This window comes from Manis javanica, chromosome 2 (genome assembly GCF_040802235.1).
Source record: "Manis javanica isolate MJ-LG chromosome 2, MJ_LKY, whole genome shotgun sequence".
Lineage (NCBI taxonomy): Eukaryota > Metazoa > Chordata > Mammalia > Pholidota > Manidae > Manis > Manis javanica.
Window position 1 is genome coordinate 467,358 of NC_133157.1, and position 17,290 is coordinate 484,647.

The window sequence follows — 17,290 nt, forward strand, 5'->3', positions numbered from 1 at the left end:
TGATGGCATCGGCAGTGCTCGTACCCGCTTCCTGTGCAGATGCTGTAAGGAAGCAGGTCACAGTCTGAGCTGCTGGGGCTCGTCATGGGCTGGAAGTGCTTGTTAAGTCAAGGTGGTGGATTAAACACACTTCCTCGCTGTGGTTTTAGGAAACAAACTCTAGTAGCTTCCAAACCCTGGACACTAGTAACTCTTGGAGCTTGAAGGGTGTGTGACTTGTCTCACTCCCACAGATGAGTTCATTTTGGCCTTTGAAGAAACAGGCCAATCCTCACCACCTGCTAACATGACACATAGGTGTCCAGAGTCAGAAAACAAGGTTCTCATCTTTGCCTTCTCGTTTTCTGGTAGTACAACGCAACATGCCAACGTAGGTCAGAATGTGTTATGAGAAGTTATTCTATGCTGGAATGATCAATCCTCAGCTGGTGGTCCATTTATTTCTGTAATATTGGACCCTCCTTTAAAGTTAATGTTCGGTTATTTAACTTAAGGATCAATTAAAATATTAAACAGAATACGTAAGATATGAGGGACTACGTGCTGAAAAAGGCACCCCGAAACATACTAGAGAAACCCGAGCTTGGGCATCAACTTCCTGTTACAGCCTCACATTTAGATCTGCCCAAGAGGGGCAGTTTCTTTCGTCTGACCCCCCAAACGTAGTTGCTTTGAACCCATGAAGGATACGCTTACTGGCTATTGCTTAGGGAAGAATCTGGTGGCTGAATTAATCATGTGGCACCATCTGCCTTGTAAATTCCCTACCTCCCGCAAGCTGCTGAGTGACGTTCTTCCCGCTGGCCCACTTCCCAGGACCTTCCGGTCGGGAAGCCGGCTGCTTCCGAGCTTCACAGGGCACGGAAGGGATGTCCCCGAGAATCCGCCTAGGTCCCTACTCCCTCAGCTGTTCCGCTCTATGCTTTCGTTGGGCAACGACCAAACGCCAAAAACAAATGCACGGTAACCAGGGTCTTTAATGGCACCGGACTGAGAGAAGCGCCCCGCCCACGCCCGGGACGGCGGGCGGCGGCGCCGGGCGGGCGCAGGCCTCGGCTGCCCCGCTCCTAGCGCGGGAAGTTCTTGGGGTACAGCTGGAAGAGCTTGCCTTCCTGGGTGGGCTCAAAGCCGTACTTCTCCAGGTGCTCGGGGTCGAAGGTGCCGTTCTCGAAGTCCTTCGCGACGGCGGGCGCCGCAGCTTCCTGGAAGAGCTGCCGGGCCGTCAGGGGTGTGTCCGTGCCCGCCGGGGCGCGGTAGTTCACGTAGGGCTTGAGCCTGAAGCCGGCCAGCTCGGGCACCACCAGCTCCGGGACCATCTCCTTGACCTGCACGAACGTTCCGTCGCGCGCGCGGACGCCGGTGCCCTTGGCGCCGCGGCTCTTGCAGAAGGTGCGGGGGCCGCGCTTGCTGGTCCACTTGCTCATCCGGTCAGCGCCCCGCATAAGGGCTCGAGCGGCCCCGCTCAGGAGACCCATGCCTTGCAGACGCGAGCGCCCTCGACCCCAACACAAACCGAGGGCCGCAGAGAACCGGATCCCTTCGCTGCTCCCACAGAGGCTTCCGGCGGCCAGCACAACTTCCGGCGCCCGAGGCCTTCGCACCGCAGGAAGAGCATCTCCGATGGGCTGCTTCGTATCCAATGAGCAGCCTCTGCCTTGCAAGAGGGCGGGGCCTCTGGGGAAGGCCGGGGGCGGGGCGTCGAGGTAGGGTGACGGGAGCGCGGGCGTCGGGCGCGCGCGGTCTCGGTGAGTTGCCGCCGAGTTTCCCGGTGTTGTAAGACCCGGGGCGCCGGTCCCTGTGGGAAGGGGGAGCCATCAGCTTCCAAACCCGCGCCCGAAGGAACACCGCCCCAGGCCCGCCCGGCCCTGCGCTGCACGGTGACCGCCTGTGGGAACCGGAGCCGCGTCCCCTCGGGCCCCGGACATTAACCCCTGGACAGTCTGACGGCCCCGCCTCAGCGGCCCCCTGACTCCAGTGGCCCCTGACCCCGACCCAGAGACCCGCAAGCTCTGGAGGCCCTCTGACCCTGACACCTCCAATCCCGCCGTACCCCGCCCTGCAGCCCCCGGCTGTCTCGCACCGGGTGGCCTGCCCTCTGGCCGTGTGCTGACCCAGTCGGAGGAGCGGGCCCTGCGTAACCGGTGTGGGGGAGCAGTGAGCCCCACCCACCACAAACCTGGGGGCGTGGGGAGACTGGCCTGGTCAGCTGAGGTACTGCTGGCCCTTGGGTCTCATCTGGGAAGGCAGGGTTTCCCACGTGGGCCAGGGACACGTGACATTGGACTGCGAGCAAATGCACTGACCCTGAGCTTGCCTTCTCCCTGGATTTTCTGGGTGGGATTCTGGAAGAGAGAGACCCTCCTTTGCTTTGGCTTTCTAGGGGGTTTGGGAGTCGCAGGGTGAAGGCCCTAGACCTGGCTCCTCCTCACCGGAGGTCAGGCGAGCAAAGGCTAGTCCCCACGTGCATAGTCCCCTGGACCAACACATCCACCTTGAGGGCGCAGCTACCCTGGACGGGAATCCCCTGGTACCAGCCACAAGGGAGACTCTGTCCAGCCTGAGGCCCCACCCTGTCCAGCCCTTGCCCCTTCCCCTGCAGGGAGGTCCCAGCTGCTGTGGGCCTTGGCTGGGCTGCGCACACTTGCCCTGACAGCCTGGGAGAGGAGCTGGGGGCTTGGCTGTGGTCCTGGTTTCCTGGGCAGTCCTGTGAGGGCTGTTCCCAGACAGGGAAGCAACCCCGTGCTTTCCTCATGAACAGTTTTCCATCAGCATTTTCCTCCAATGGAAATGCAGTTTACCGTGGAAAGCATCCCAGGGCACAAGGTGGAAAGCAGTGCCCTGCCTGTGAGCCTGAGGGCTGGGCACCTGCCCTTGTTTGAGCCGGCTTTCTGCTTTCCACCTAGGCTGTCTTCTGCTTTTAGCCATGGAGCAGGAGGAGGATGCTGACGCGGAGGTATGGAGCTGTGGACTCCAGGGATGAACCAGACCCTTAGAATCTCCACTGGGCGCATTTCTGGACCAGGAGAAAGGGCGTTTTTAGCATCTGCTCTGGCGGCAGCCCCTGGAAGCCTCCTGAACGTGGGAGTGGCAGCTTGGGCTCTTCTGACGCCTTGTTGGAGCTGGGGCCCTGCCTCTCCTTCCCCTGAGGTCACACTTGTCTATTCCTGCCTCCACTTGGGACTCCGCCTGCTTGTTTTGACTCAGTGACTTTTACTCAGTGGAACATCTGTAGCTGTATCACTAAGGCCTTTATTCCTAACCCAGAAAATTAGATGCATTGAAACAACGGTGAACAGCTAGGGAAGTGCGATGCCCACCCACAGCAGATTGTGCAAATGGGTTATGAGACACTATGTGACGCTTCCTTGCATAGCTCTGGCCATCCCCAGCATGGCAGTTGAGCTCTGAGGGACACACTTAGGGGAAGACGCGGTCACTGTTGCTCTTGTGCTGCCGACTGTTAATGTTCCCCAGAGCTGTGCACGTGGTCTGGGCCAGGAGTAGTTGGGTATCCCAGCTCCAGAGCCGAGAGCCCTGCTGCTTCCATCTGCCGCCTGAAAGGGTTGAGTTTTCTGATCACTCATTCATTCTGTCTTGATGCAACAGTCTGCTTTTGAGCAACTTTTCCAGACGCTGTTCGGTTTCCTTTTCTGGCATCAGTGCCATGTCTGATCCTGGCCCTCTGGAGGGTGGGGCAGCTGGCTTTAGTCCCTGGTGCTTGTGTGGAAACCTGAGAGGATAGACAAGTGCCCCTGCCCCAGCCTGCTCCTGGCCGCTGGGAGGCGCTGTGTGGACACCACGGGAAGGGGAGTGGCTGTGTGTTAGCCAGGCGGTTTTCCCACTTCATCTTCATCTTGGGAAATGAGCCAGCATGTCCGTGTGAGTGGCCCCAGCGTCTGCCCTCTCACCACCCCATGCTTACCCTTCCCTCTTCCCTTCCTGCCTCCCTCCTTCCCTCTGGTCTGGACTTCTGAAGCCCCTATGGACTTCTTCCTTGGGAGGCGGTAGGGGAGCAGGCACGCAGCCCTTCTCTGCTGTGAGCTGGTATTAATGCTCTCAAAATCCAGATGGTTTCTTGAGGTTTCTCAGCACTGCTCGTGGGAGGCTAATGTGTGCTCTGGGGCTGGCAGTCCGTGGTCCTGTTGGGGATCAGAGGGAACTAAAAGAGGCCTTGGCACCTCTGTGGCCAGCCGGCCGCCTCCTCTGGACTTCAATCTTGAGGAGCTGGAGAGCTGAGGGTCTAGGGTTCTGATGCACTGATGAAGCCCAGAGCATTTGTCGTCCACACAGCACTGCTGGCCCCACTGACCACCCCAAGGGTGGCCGAGAGGTGGGGCTCTGTGCCCTGAGCAGGCGTGCTTGAGACGGGCCTCAGCGGCCTGAAGGCGCTTCCTTCTGGAGGCCCTTGGGGCTGCGACTCTTCTGCCCTGGGAGGCTGGGCCACGCCCGCCCTGGCCCTTCCTGACCCAGTGTCCTTCTGCAGGCTGGCTCCTCTCTGCATGCCGCCCTACGATCCTGGGCACTGCAGTTGACAGAGCAGAATTCACAGTCCACCATGGTAACCACTGGTGCTCCCACACGATGGGCGGGCCCTGGGACCTATGGCCTGTTTGAGCCCAGGCTGCCCCTGGCCCTTTCAGCCTGGCCCATGCTGGGGGCGCTGGGGGGCTCAGGGGAGGGGCTCCCTTGCGGCCTTGCTGACGGTTGCTGTCTGCACCTTCACCCAGCTGATGGGGATTGCAGTTGGAGCCCTCCTGGCCCTGGCCCTGGCCCTGCTTGGTGTCACTGTCTTTTTTGTGCACAGAAAGGTTAACCGATCCCGTGAGTATCCTGCTTCAGACTTGTCTCCAGGGGGAGGACGAGGCCCAGGGAGGTCTGGGCGACTTGCCATGCATTTCGAGCCCCTCAGTTCATGCTGGCTTTTGTTGAAAATTACTCGCTCGTCCAGGCTGAGGCTGTACGTATTGGGTGCATGGAATTTGAGTCTGTTCTGAGCTTTCCTGGCTCGATTCCCAGCAAGGCCCCAGTGAGGAGAGGTGCTTCCCGTTTGCCGAGCGTCTGTCATGACCCTGTGAGGCGCTGCCCTTCCCACACGCGGTGGGACTCAGCAGCGGGGCAGAGTCCTCACAGGGTCCTGGCTGTGCCTCAGGCCACCCTTTTGCTCTCCTTGCAGGACAAGTGCAGCCCGCTCCTCAGTACAGGTTCCGGAAGAGAGACAAAGTGATGTTTTACGGCCGCAAGATCATGAGGAAGGTGACTTGTGCTGGAGGCGCCCTTCCTGTGGGTGCCTGTGGTATGGGCCTGGGAGCCCGCGGCGTGCATGCTCTCCTCGCGCAGCGCCCAGGCCTGCTCATCCCCGAGGCCTCCACCCTAGCTGCCTGCAGGGAGGGCTGGGGCCGGGCAGGGCTGGGTTGAGCTTCCAAGACTGCTCTGGCAGGTGTGGGGAGCCGGAGCCCTCACTGGGCCTGCGAGGTAGATGTTCGTCTTGCGGCCCCTTCCAGGGACATCCTGGGGCATCGGACTTGGGGTCCCGCCTCCAGGGCTGGCACTGGTGATGCTGTTCGGGTTTGGAGACCGCAGGGCCTCCCTTTCAGTGTCAGGCTCCTACCTGCAGAATGACCAGCCTGTCTTGGCTCCTCAGCCCTCTGCCACCACCTGTGGGAAGGAAGGGTTCACAGACCTCCCAGAGGCTTATTCTAAAACAGCCTCTGTTCGTTGTTTTTCTCTGGTTATGCTATTGTTTCATGTTCTTTGTAGAAAACCCCCAACATTAGTAGAGGAGGCACATGGGTGTCCTTGTGTGGGGCTTCTTTCTTGTCCGCATCAGGCGTCAGCTAGGCTGGGCCACCCGGCCGAGGCCCTGAGCTCTGTGCACCTGCTCTGTCTGGGGCTGGCCTGGCGAGCGTGGGCTGCCTCGTGGCCTAGAGCTGGGCCACATGGGGTGGGCCCAGCGGGTCTTGGAGGAGCCTGTGTGGCTGGCTGGGGGCCGTCCCAGCAGTCCCACTGAGGCTTGTGTGCTGGCGTGCTGGGCTTGGGCCTCAAGGTCAGGACTGTGGTCCAGTGGTGCCCACACACCATGGACAGACACAGTTCAGGGAGCTGAGGGGCAGGGGCTGCCTGCCGATTTCCAGGCTGAGGGCTGGGCTCTGCAGCCCTCACCCACCCTGTTCAGTGGTTGGGTTGGCCTTGACGATGGGAAGGGGTGAAGAGCGTGCAGGGCCTCAGGTCATAGGTGGGGAGGTAGGGAGGGCTTTTCAAGGGCTGTGGGAAGGGGCTGCCATAGTGTGAGGGAGGCGGAGCAGCATCAGCCTGCAGGCAGAGAGCACCTAGCTGGAGGACTCGGAGCTCTGGGTGCGCCGGCCCTCTGGGGAGATGGTCACGTGCTGCATCAGCAGGCAGGGCGTTCTGCATTGGGCAGGTGTGGTGGGCAAGGCAGGTGAACCCCAGAGCTGATGCAAGGGCTGAGTGCTGAGCCCAGCTGGGCACAGGGTTCTCACCCGGCCCTCCCCTACCCCTGTGCAGGTGACCACGCTGCCCCACACGCTAGTTGGGAACACAGCTGCATCCCGGCAGCGCATGCGGAAGAGGACCAAGGTGCTCTCCTTGGCCAAGAGGTATTGGGGGTGCCCTTGGACCACATTGAATCCCGGATGCCCTCCCCGGTACGGGGGCCTGCTGGGCATGGCTGCTGCCCATGGCTTCCCGCCTCGGGTCACAGCTCACGCTGTGGGCTTGAACCCCTCAGGCTTCTGCTTCAGGGTGTGTGTCTGCTTTGTAGGATTCTGCGCTTCAAGAAAGAGTACCCCACCCTGCAGCCAAAGGAGCCCCCACCCTCCCTGTTGGAGGCCGACCTCACAGAGTTTGATGTGAAGAACTCCCACCTGCCGTCAGAAGTTCTGTACATGCTGAAAAACGTTCGGTGAGCCCGAATGTCCGGGAGGCCTGCTGGGGACTGGGAAGGCTCCGTTTCCTGTAGCCACTGACTGTCAGCAAGACTTCGGCTGCCAGAGCACTGTTGTCTGTGTTCACTTGCTTGTCGGCACTTTTGTCTTCAGGAGGAAGGCAGATGGCGCATGGGACTCTCTAGCTGGGTGCCTCTCTGTCCCTCCCTAGAAATGCCCTTCCTCTTCCTGGCAGCGCCTCGCGGTCCTGGGGGGGCCCTTCTGTACCTGCCATTGATTCTGCACAGTGCAGGCTCTCAGCCTCGACTCCTCATTCTTTGAACTGATGGGAAGGCGACTGAGGGGCATTACCGGGACACAGGCTTCTGTCCCAGCAGTGACTGGGACGCTGCAGCTATGGGAGCACCAGCTCTGCCCGCTGGCCAGTGGGGCCGCCCGTCTCCCTCAGCTGCTTTCAGAGGCCGCTGCTCCTTACCCCAGGAAGTATCCCACTCATGCTCTGCTTCCTGCAGGGTCCTGGGTCACTTTGAGAAGCCGCTGTTCCTGGAACTTTGCAAACACATGGTCTTCGTGCAGCTGCTCGAAGGGGAGCACGTCTTCCGGCCAGGGGAGCCAGACACCAGCATCTATATAGTGCAGGATGGGCGGCTGGACGTCTGCATCCAGGATGCGGTGAGAGTGAGGCCTGCATGCCGGCCAGCTGGCCGGGGCGGGGGTCTGCTGGGCTGTCACGTGGAGGCCTGGCACCTTACGTTCCCAGTGCACCCCATGGGGCAGTGCGCGCCTTCACCCTGCACTTCTTTGGGTAGAAAGGCCTTGGTCCTGACACTGCTGCCCAGATGTCCTGTTGATGTTGGTCATCACCTGTCACTCTCACACCTGTGTGTGCCTGTCAATCAGCCGGCTCAGGCTCAGTAGCATTTAGTGGCTTCATTTCTGCATTTCACCAGATACAGCACCAGCATTTTGAAATGTTTCTCCCACTTCCTCAGGACACCCCTCTGTATTGATCTGCCATGATGAGTTGCACCCTTACCTTATTTTCAGGTTTCAGATTATAAATCACTGTAACTCTAAGAAAACAGTTGAAGTATTAATTCATCTGGAAACCAAGAGGTTCCTGCCTCTGTTAACTTTTACCCTGAATCTCAGTTGTCAGGAGTGACCTCCAAGCCTAACCAGCCAAGGTCTAGCTGCTTTCCAGGAGGGTGGGTGCGTTTACTTGCCCAGTGGAGTGTGACCTACCTAGGCTTCCCACCATCTGTTCAAAGTGAACTCCAGGCTGCACAGGGTTGCCCCCTGACCTTGCAGAAGTCCCCACTTGCCAGAGTGTGGGGGGCCTGACAGTGCCCTGGGTGTCTAGACCGTTCTCATGCATGCAGCTTGGTGTACATCTGGACTGGACAGGGCGATGAGAAAGGAAGTGGCCCTGTCCAGTCTCCTCTTGTTGGGGCTCTCAGTGTTCAGGACTGTAGTCCTACCACTGGGCTTTCCCCGAAAGGGCCAGGCAGAAGGGCTCAGTCAGGATGGGTGACCAGGGTCAAGTCCACATAAGTTCAGAAAGGGCTTTCCTGGGCCAGCAGAGGCGAGCTTCCTGTGTTAAGTCATTAGCATGGTCTTCTTTCTCTTTAACCCAGTGGAGAAATACATCCAAATGCTATTCTGTATACCAGTAACAACTGCACGTGGTCCTCACAGCCCTCCGGTCTGGCCGGCACATTCACTCGGGTTCTGCGACTCAGCCCAGCTCTCCTGCTGAGGACCAGCCTTGGCTGCACGGCTGTGCCTGCTGGTTTTGCTCACTCCCCTTACCCTCACTTTCTCTGGCCTCTGCTTTTGAGGTCGTCACCCCGTCCTCTCCACAAGTCGGTGAGGGTGCAGCCCTCTCCCCTCATGGACTGTGGTGGCGGGGCGTGTCGGCCCAGCTGTCTCCTCAGGCAATGGTGCTCTGCTTCCCAAGTGCAGGACGGCACCGAGGTGGCGGTCAAAGAGGTGCTAGCCGGGGACAGCGTCCACAGCCTCCTCAGCATCCTGGATGTCATCACCGTGAGTCCCCTGGGTCCCAGGCTTGCCCACACGGCAGGTCCCTCAGCGCCAGGGCCAGTTCTCCGCAGCGACGTGGGGCTGGTCCACTGTGGGAGGGACCCGTGGAAGGTCAGGGGTGGGGTGCAAGCGGGCGCCTCTGACTTTGGGTTTATGAGTTGGCTGTTTTAAATGGTTGTCAAATGCTGATGCGTGTATGTGGCTCAGAAGGCACGGAGTGTGTGCAGGGGAAACGGCTCCTCCCACCCTTCAGGCCCCGAGGCCCCTCCCAGAGGGAGCTCCTTGCGGCTCTTTTGTGCGGTGTGACTCTGTCCCCGTCTTTGGCTGTTCACTGTGGTGGCGAATGGTCTTGTGTGGACCCTGTCTCCTGTACATGAGGACCAGCCTGCGGGACAGGTCCTCGGGGAACGCCCCTCCTGGCCCCGCCGCCCGGGAGGGTGCCGGCTTCATCTCCACCAATTAGGGAGCCATCTGATGCTTGTTCTTTACCAGCCCAACTGAAAAACAATGTCTTTTATTATTTTATGATTTTTAAACTTCTTATTGTGGAATGTTTCCAACGTATTCAAAAGTAGACAGAATAGTAAAGATTTTTACTGGCTGTCCCACCACCAGCTACAAAAAGCCTCTGTTCCATGTGCCCTGTTCCCTCCCTCCTAACTAGAACTCAACATTTGTTTAATTTTCTTCTGAGTAAATCTACACACAGTGAAACAAATCTCAAGTGCACATGAGCTGAGTTTTGATAAATGCACGGCCTGTGGGACTCAAAAGGTGCATTTGGTTTTAATCTCACGCTTTGAGGTCAGCCTTTCCTTTCCTGCCTGACTGTGTCTTGCAGCTGTTTCTGCAGACATTGCATGGCGGGGTCTCCAGAGGCCGCAGAGCCTTGGCAAGGTGCAGGTGTACAAGGCAGGGGTCTGAGTTCTCAGGTGACTCTCAGACAGATGGAGCCCCGGCTGTGTCCTCTGACTCAGCCCTCCGTCATTGTGCACGACCAGCTCCAAACACTTTGGGGGTGTCCAGTGTGCTTGCCCTGCCCCCGGGCCAGCATAGATGTGCACCGAGGGGTTTTGAGGCCTGGGGTGGAGGCACGGTTGGGACTCTGGTGTTGTGTTCTGTTCCTGGGACCTGGTGTGCCTTCACAAGATGCTTGGCCAGGGCTGAGAGGGACACCACCTCCTCTGAGCAAGACTGACCTGTCTTGAAAGGCTGGCGCTCGGCCCCGAGGCAGCCTTGCCTGGAGCGTTGTGCTGGGAGAGGGTACCTGGCCTGTGTGCAGAGCCTGGGTCCGAGTGGCCCTGGTTGGCATGCCCCTGAATCTGTCAGGTACACCATAGCCTGCAGAAGCCAGAAGGTCTAGACCGGCTGTCAGTCTGCACGCAGGTAAGTCGGGGTCACGTGACGCTTCAGCCCTCGCTGCCTTCGCTGGTTTAACCAAAGAATGACTTGAGCACAGGCCAGGGCAGGCCTGGGGCTGTTACGTCTGTTTCTGTAGCCAACCCTGACCCTGTTGTGGGGTTCGGGCTGACCTCGTTCCTTACAGCTCCCCGAGCTAGCTGGGAGCTGGCCTGTCCATCAACACACCCTCTCTGGGCAGGAGCCCGCCTCCTTGAGTGGATGGGAAAAGAAAATGGGGGTGACATCTGGGAGAAAGAATTCTACAGACATTGTGATTATTTGACTATTTGGAAGGACATCATTTTGCCTCCCCAGACATTTGTGTTTGTCATTTCTTAAAAAGTTTAATTCTTATGAAAATAAGTAAGACCTACTGGAAAATACATCTTTGATGTCTTGTGAACTGCAGTTGCTTGTCTTCCTGCCCCTTCCCTAGGGAAGCTGCTGCCTGCTGCTGGCCCTTCGAGGTTCCTGGGGGCAGGCTGCCTTGGGTCTTTGGGACTCTCCCCTTTCTGACCCCTGCTGAGTTCCTGTCCAGGTGCAAAGGCTTCTTGATGGCCCAGGTGGCTGCACACCTGCCGTGCGGCTCCGCCTCTGGACCCGGTTCACCACGGAGCCTGTGGGCCAGTGCCCGTGAGCCCCTTCGCATCTCCCTGCAGTTAGCAGGTGCCTCACTTTTGAGTCGCCTCTTTCCCACACATGTGCGCTGACGCCCTGACCTGTGCGTGTGACCTGGGGAGAAGCCCCCAAACCCTATCCTCTTGTCCCTGTCGAAGCCCTTGCCCCTCGCCCTGGGGCCTCTCTTCCCCCTGAGCAAGGCCTTGGGTTGACTTGTTCACTGTGGGGCAGGGGCAGAGAATAGTTTTGAGATCTTACAAACCTAGAATTGTCTCTATTCACTACTTTTATCATTTCATTGTGCTTCCTAGATTTCTTCGACTTTATTTTCCAAACTTGCCATTGAATTTCTAATTTCTGTCATCATGTTTATTTTAAGAGCTCTTTTTCCCCCCTCCAAATTAAAAATATATATATATCTTGTTCTTTTTGCATGGGTGAAGTAAATTGAGGCTTTCATTTGCTCCCTGCGTCAACTCTGGCTCTTCTCAGTTTCCCTTCTCCGTTTATTTTGGCCTCCGTCTTTCTGATCCGGGCCTCTCCCGTCCCAGCAGTCCATGAATGTGCGGGTGAAATCTGCAGCAGACCCGCCTGCGCAGCAGTGCAGAGGGGCCCCCAGACATGTCACGGATCTGGAGGCCAGGCGCGAGCGAGGCCAGTGCGTGAGAGTCGCGGTCAGCAATTCCCGCAATACCAGGTGGCCACCATGTCAGGCTGTGCTGCAGCCTTCCTGGTGTAAATGAGCATCTGGTGGTGTCTCAGCAAAGCTCTGTTTGCAGCACAGAAGGCGGCTGGGATTTGGGCCATGGGCTGCGGTTTGCCCGCTCTCTGGCAGGGACAGGCGAGTGTTACTGCTCAGGGCCGGGTTGTTTCAGGCCGAGGGGAGGCATAAGGTGATCTGGATTGCTGGAAATGTGTTATACCTTCATTCAAGCCATGGTTATATGCGTTTATTATAAAAAGAAAAACAGCACGAGCTCCTTGGAAGCTGGCTCTGTGCTCGTGTGTGTAGGGCTTGTCCCCGGCAGCTCCTTGTAGGAAGGCAGGTTGGGTCCTGCAGGCCAGTGTCCATGGAACTTTTCCGTAGGGCAGAGTCCCAGAGAGGAGCCCACCAATACCCTGCTGTCATGGGATTGGCTTGGAGTTGGGGAGGGAGTCTGGGGTACCCCTACCCTGGTGCAAATGTGAGGCGGCACCCGGCCTCTGGCTGTGCATGGCAGGCAGACAGACCTGTCTGCCTCACTGTGCGGGACACCCGAGGCCAGCTTCAGGGTGCGGCGGTCAGGAGCTCCCCCATGGGGACAGGCTCTTCCAATAGACATGCCCTCAGCTCTGCCCACTGCTAATCTCCCAGAGTGCGGTTGACACGACCTGCCTGCTCTTGGTGTTTATCTTCGTCCTGGGGTTTGTATCTTCTCAGTGGAGCAGAGGGGAGCATGTGCCATGAGGGAATGGAGACAAACCATTAACTTCAGACAACCATTTTTAATGGGAGGTGGGCTTTAGTATTGTTACGTTTTCAACTGAAGTAACAACTTATTCTTTTGGTGTTGAGGTAGTTATTATTTTCCAATTTTGAGAAATAATTGACATGTGTCACTTGTAAGTTAAGAGGTTACAGCGTGATGGTTTGGTTTACATTTACTGCAAAATCATTACCACAGTGGGTCTAGATAACCCGTCACCTCACAGATAAGAGTATCCTTGTGCCGAGAGCCGCTTCCTGCAACCGCACGGCAGTGCCAGCTGCAGTGTGGGTGCCGCACCTGACACCCCGCGACGCACCTACCTCATACCTGGAGGTTCACCCCTTGCCTACCTTCCCCCAATCCCCTCCCCTATTGTTTTAATTCGAGGAGGCTGTCATGAAGCATGCAGACACCCCCAGCAGCACAGGTGTGGTCAGCGCGAGGGCGCCCGCCCTGCCTCAGGGCTCTGGTTGCCATGCTGGCCCAGCCGGCCTGTCCTCTCTGCAGTGTGTGCACTTTCTTTGCTTATCTGAGGTGTCCCGTGTGGTCTGTCATGACTGCCTCTTGTCCGTGGCTGTCAGTGTGCAGCACCTCCGTGCAGTTGGGCTGGTGGGCCGCATGTCTGTAGGGCGGCTCTTGGCTGTGGTGCAGCGCATTCGGGAAGCCCAGCCAGCCGAGGAGTCTGGATCTGGGCCTGGGCCTTGCTGCAGCCCTACGGTGCAGCCTCTTCCTCTGGTTTTCATAGGCTGTTGATTTTAGGTGGCGGGGTGGAGGGAGTCGCTTTTCTGGCTAAGAAAAAAGTCACTTTCAAAGTAAAGCAAGTCACTGCCTTTACAGCAGCAGCTGCAAAGTGCTCTTTGCCTCCCTGCCCTCGGGGGCCTGGCCCGTGGGTAGCGCTGTGCTTGCCTTACATTCTGGGGAGGGCGCCCTGCACGGAGTGTGCACAGGGGAGCAGGCGGGCTGTAGCCAGCCTGGAATCCCATCCTTGGGCACCAGCTGGCGACTCTGCGCTCATGATCCTTGGGGTCCTCTTTCAAAAGGGTTTGAAGTGAGCAGGCAGAAAGCAGAGCAGATGAAGTAAGTGCGGCAGTCTCAGAGCTCCCGTGGAAGTCCCAGAGCCAAATGCCCAGTGTTTCTGCATGGGTGCATTCTGCAGGAATGGGTGCCTGCCACATGGGCCTTAGAGTGTATGCTGTCCTGAGACCGGGCATCGCTGGGCATCCCCTGGTTTGGAGTCTTGTCTGCGTGGCCTTGCACGTGGTGACAGGGATTAATTAGGGTTCTTCATTCGGGCTCTCAAAGAGGAAAAAATTGGAGATTTTATCTTTTACTTATGTATTTATTTAATAAAACAAAATGGAGTTCCCGTTCTGCTGTGGCAGGGCAATGTCCTTATAGTTCTTCTTTCCTTTTGATAACAGCAGAAAGCTCTGGACAAAATGCAGAAAGCAGGGACAGAGGACGCAGAAAATAAAGGCAGGGAGATGGTGGGTGGCACTCAAGCAGGAGCCCACAGGGCATGTTCTCTGCCTTTCCTGTTGTCTCACTGCTCTGCCCAAGTAGCTGCATGGTCCCGGAACCAGAGCTCGAATGGAACCTGCCTTTCTGGGGGCTGGAGGGTGGGCGGGGCGGGGAGGCGGCATCCGCAGCAGTGGGCCCCCAAGTTTCTGTGATCCTCTCCAAGCCTCAGGGCAAGTTTGGTGCAGTGCAGCACGGCCTGTGAGCACCCTCAGCCCAGCTGTCAGGTGAAGCCCTGAGCAGCACCTGTGCAGGATGGCGCAGAGCACCTGCGGAACACGGAAGACTGACGCTGAGGCCCAGCGCCCGTGGGTGGGGAGACAGGACTTGTGGACTGATCCTAACCAGCCTGATAACCTGCGGAAATCAGTATTCTCCAGAAAGTGGCTGCCTACACCTCAGCATGGCGGTGACAGCACTGAGTACACATTAAATGACAGCTGGTCAGATTGGATATGGAAAGGCCAAGATCCAGCTGTATGCTGACTCCATGAAACCCACTTACACAGGAAAACAGATTAAAAGTGAGAGGATGGAAAAGTTATACCATGGAACTCAAATGATAACAACACTGAGGGCAACTTTGATATCAGACAGTAGGCCTCAGGCCAAGGGCTGTTGCCAGGACACCACAGCTGTCAGCACGAGGGTGTGATGGTCCCGAGTGTGCCCACCTACCAGCGGGATCTCAGAGGCGGGACAGAAGCCTGCAGTGCTGATGGGGACAGATGCCCACGGCTACAGTCGGACTTCGGCTCCCTCTCTGTCGTCGCTGGGACAAGGGGACAGGCAGTCTGCACAATGCTGTCACCACCTTGGCTGTTTGTGAGACGCTGGACCCAACAACCCAGAACACCTTCTTCTCAAGTACATGTGGGGCCTTCACAAGATACACTATGTTCTCAGTCATCAGACAGACACCAAAAAGTTCCAAGGGACTGAAACCCTGCAAAGTATGTCCTCTGGTTATGTTATTAAACTAAGAACCAGTAACAGAGAGAAAATATAGAAAAATTATGACATTTGGAAATTTAAAAGTACACCTGTAAAAAAGTATTGATCAAAGGGAAGTTATAGGGAAAAATATTTCAAACTAAATGAAAATGAAAATACAGCCTATCAAGACTTGTGGAGTGTAGCGAAAATAGTGCGTAGAGGAAAGTTTATAACCTAAAATGCTTGTGTCAGAAAAGAAAAGGTCCCAGATCACTGACCTAAGCTTCTGTCTTCAACTAGGAAGAGCAAATGAAAAAGTAAAGCAGACAGAGCCGAGGGATAAGAGCAGACGTCGGTGAGATTGAGAGCAGAGTGACTGAAAACCTGTGGACCCAAGAGCTGGCCCTGGGGAGCAGCAGTAAAACAGAGAAGCCTGTGGCCAGACCAGTGAGGAAAACAGGAGGAGGCATAGAGCACCATCAGAAACAAGGGCATCTTTACAGACGGGAAAGACGCGAAAGAGGAGATTGTGAACAACTTTGTGCTGGTTAGGAGAAACTGACAGTCCCTGAGAAGAGTGTGAGGAGGGGCTGCTGCCCAGTGGCATGCACGGCTGGCAGGAGTGTGGAGTGTGGCTGCCGTGGAAATGGGGTAAAGTGCATATGCTGTATGACCCATGGGTCCCACTCTTGGATGTTGAGCAACAGAAACAAAAACCATGTTCACTCAAAACCCTGTATATGAATATTTAGAGCAGCTTTATAGCTGCCCAAACCTGGGAACAACCTAAATGTCCATCAGCTGCTGGATGGACAAAGGAACTGTAATGCACCTGTAAGACAGACTGGGTCTTAGCAGTCGAGCAGCAAGACAAATCCATGAGCGTTGTCTCAGCAGAGGGAGCTAGTCCCTGTTCGATTCCATGTGACTTCAACACAGGCAAAACCGCCAGGACAGAAAGCTGGTGGTTGCTGGGAACCAGTGGTGGGAAGGAGGGTGGGGCCGGGACTCGGGGTGAAGGTCCCTGCATTGGGGTGACGCATGGATGGGCCTCAGAGGGCAGGAGCAGAGGCCACTCACTTGTCCTTGGCCATCTGCTTCTGGAGCCCAGCCCGAAGCCCTGTGGCCTGCACGGCAGGACGAGGCTCAGCAGCGGGAGTCCTGCCAGGCTGCTTCCTCCCAGGGGCCTTGCAGGAGGCCCACGCGGGCTCGTGTCTCACGCACTCTGGGAAGTGGGCGCCCGGTTCTTGGCAGGTACCTGGGCGGCTGACCAGAGCTCTCGTTGCAGGGCCACGCTGCAGCCTACAAGACGGTGTCTGCCCGTGCTGCTGTCCCGTCCACCGTCCTCCGGCTTCCGGCTGTGGCTTTCCAAGGGGTTTTTGAGAAATACCCAGAAACCCTGGTGAGAGTGGTGCAGGTGGGTCGCTTCTTTGGTCGAACTCCGGTGGTGGGGCCCCCAGGCCTGGCATGCTGGGCTGCCTGGGTGGTCCAGAGCCTTGTGGCCTCAACTGGGGAGTCAGTTTCACCAGCAGCGGAGATCACTGGCCTGTGGTCCAACTACAAAAATAATTTTGTATTACGTATTTTACAATAAAAATTAACATTCATGACCTTAAAGAGGTCTTTATATCTCCCATTATCTCCACAAAGAATTGTCTTTTATTATCCAACTTCTTGTTTTGAAGTAACTTTAGATTTACAGAAGACTTGCAAAACAATGCAGAGGCCCCTTTTTGCTCCTAACACCAGCATCTTAGGCGGCTGCCATGGGCTGTCGGGTAGGGCCTGAGGAGGGCTCAGCACGGCACAACTGGCCTGTCCCCACAGATCATCATGGTGCGGCTACAGAGGGTCACCTTTATGGCACTGCACAACTACCTGGGCCTGACCATGGAGCTCTTCAACCCTGTAAGTGGCAGTGTTCTGATCACTGGGTATCGGGACCCTGGGCTTTGAGGGGTGATGGTGGGGTTGGATTCTCCCAGGGCCCCGTGCAAAGAGCTTGTCCCATCAGTCAGGTTTCAGGGAGGATGGGCTCCTTCTCAGGGTTCATGCCTGCTGGAGGCTCGCAGCCTTTGCAAATGGCCTGTGGCACCCGCAGTTCCGTCCACAAGAGTCGCTCCGTTGGCTGCCTTGCCCCAGAAGCACACCAGCCCCTTTGTGGCTGGGCCACACAGCGGGGAGAGCCCCTTCCTGCCGGCGCTGGGGTTACTGCCGTGGCCGCCCCTCCTTTCTGTCGAAGGCCAGGCAGGTTGAGCTGATGGCCGTGAGGTGGGGTGCACGCGCTCCTACCCCTGAGAGTTCTTGTGGGCCGCTGAGGAGACTGCCGTCTGCCTGGTCCCTGTGGCTCCTGAGCGCTGACCAGATGTTTATCGTTAGCATAAGCATTTACCTCAATGTCCT

At 57.2% G+C, this 17,290-nt stretch overlaps 2 protein-coding genes across 12 annotated transcripts in view; one reads left to right on the forward strand and one right to left on the reverse strand.

The window, feature by feature from the left end:
* Nucleotides 1–959: 959 nt before the first annotated feature.
* Nucleotides 960–1,590, reverse strand: MRPL41 (mitochondrial ribosomal protein L41). Its single transcript, XM_017668195.3, has one exon. The coding sequence runs from the start codon at nt 1,473–1,475 to the stop codon at nt 1,068–1,070; it is 408 nt and encodes a 135-aa protein (XP_017523684.1). The 5' UTR covers nt 1,476–1,590; the 3' UTR covers nt 960–1,067.
* Nucleotides 1,591–1,638: 48 nt separating this feature from the next.
* Nucleotides 1,639–17,290, forward strand: part of PNPLA7 (patatin like domain 7, lysophospholipase) — a 64,013-nt gene continuing 48,361 nt past the window's right edge. For 7 of the 11 annotated variants that reach the window (XR_012124601.1, XR_012124602.1, XR_012124603.1 and 4 more), the window contains exons 1-12: nt 1,639–1,745; nt 2,904–2,953; nt 4,484–4,558; nt 4,728–4,821; nt 5,174–5,253; nt 6,523–6,614; nt 6,779–6,919; nt 7,415–7,574; nt 8,868–8,948; nt 13,855–13,920; nt 16,176–16,304; nt 16,715–16,795. Coding sequence is in view for 8 of the 11 variants with exons in the window: in XM_073220683.1 (XP_073076784.1) it covers nt 1,640–1,745; nt 2,904–2,953; nt 4,484–4,558; nt 4,728–4,821; nt 5,174–5,253; nt 6,523–6,614; nt 6,779–6,919; nt 7,415–7,574; nt 8,868–8,948; nt 13,855–13,920; nt 16,176–16,304; nt 16,715–16,795 (1,155 nt within the window). In the remaining 3 variants the exon portion in view is untranslated. Of the gene's footprint in view, nt 1,746–2,903; nt 2,954–3,611; nt 3,880–4,483; nt 4,559–4,727; nt 4,822–5,173; nt 5,254–6,522; nt 6,615–6,778; nt 6,920–7,414; nt 7,575–8,867; nt 8,949–13,854; nt 13,921–16,175; nt 16,305–16,714; nt 16,796–17,290 lie in introns of those variants that run through there. The other 4 variants (XM_073220685.1, XM_017668192.3, XM_073220699.1 and 1 more) reach the window with 3 other exon arrangements.

Excerpts from the sequence above, each read along its gene's own strand:
- MRPL41 (XM_017668195.3), bottom strand. The coding sequence starts at position 1,475 with ATGGGTCTCCTGAGCGGGGCCGCTCGAGCCCTTATGCGGGGCGCTGAC.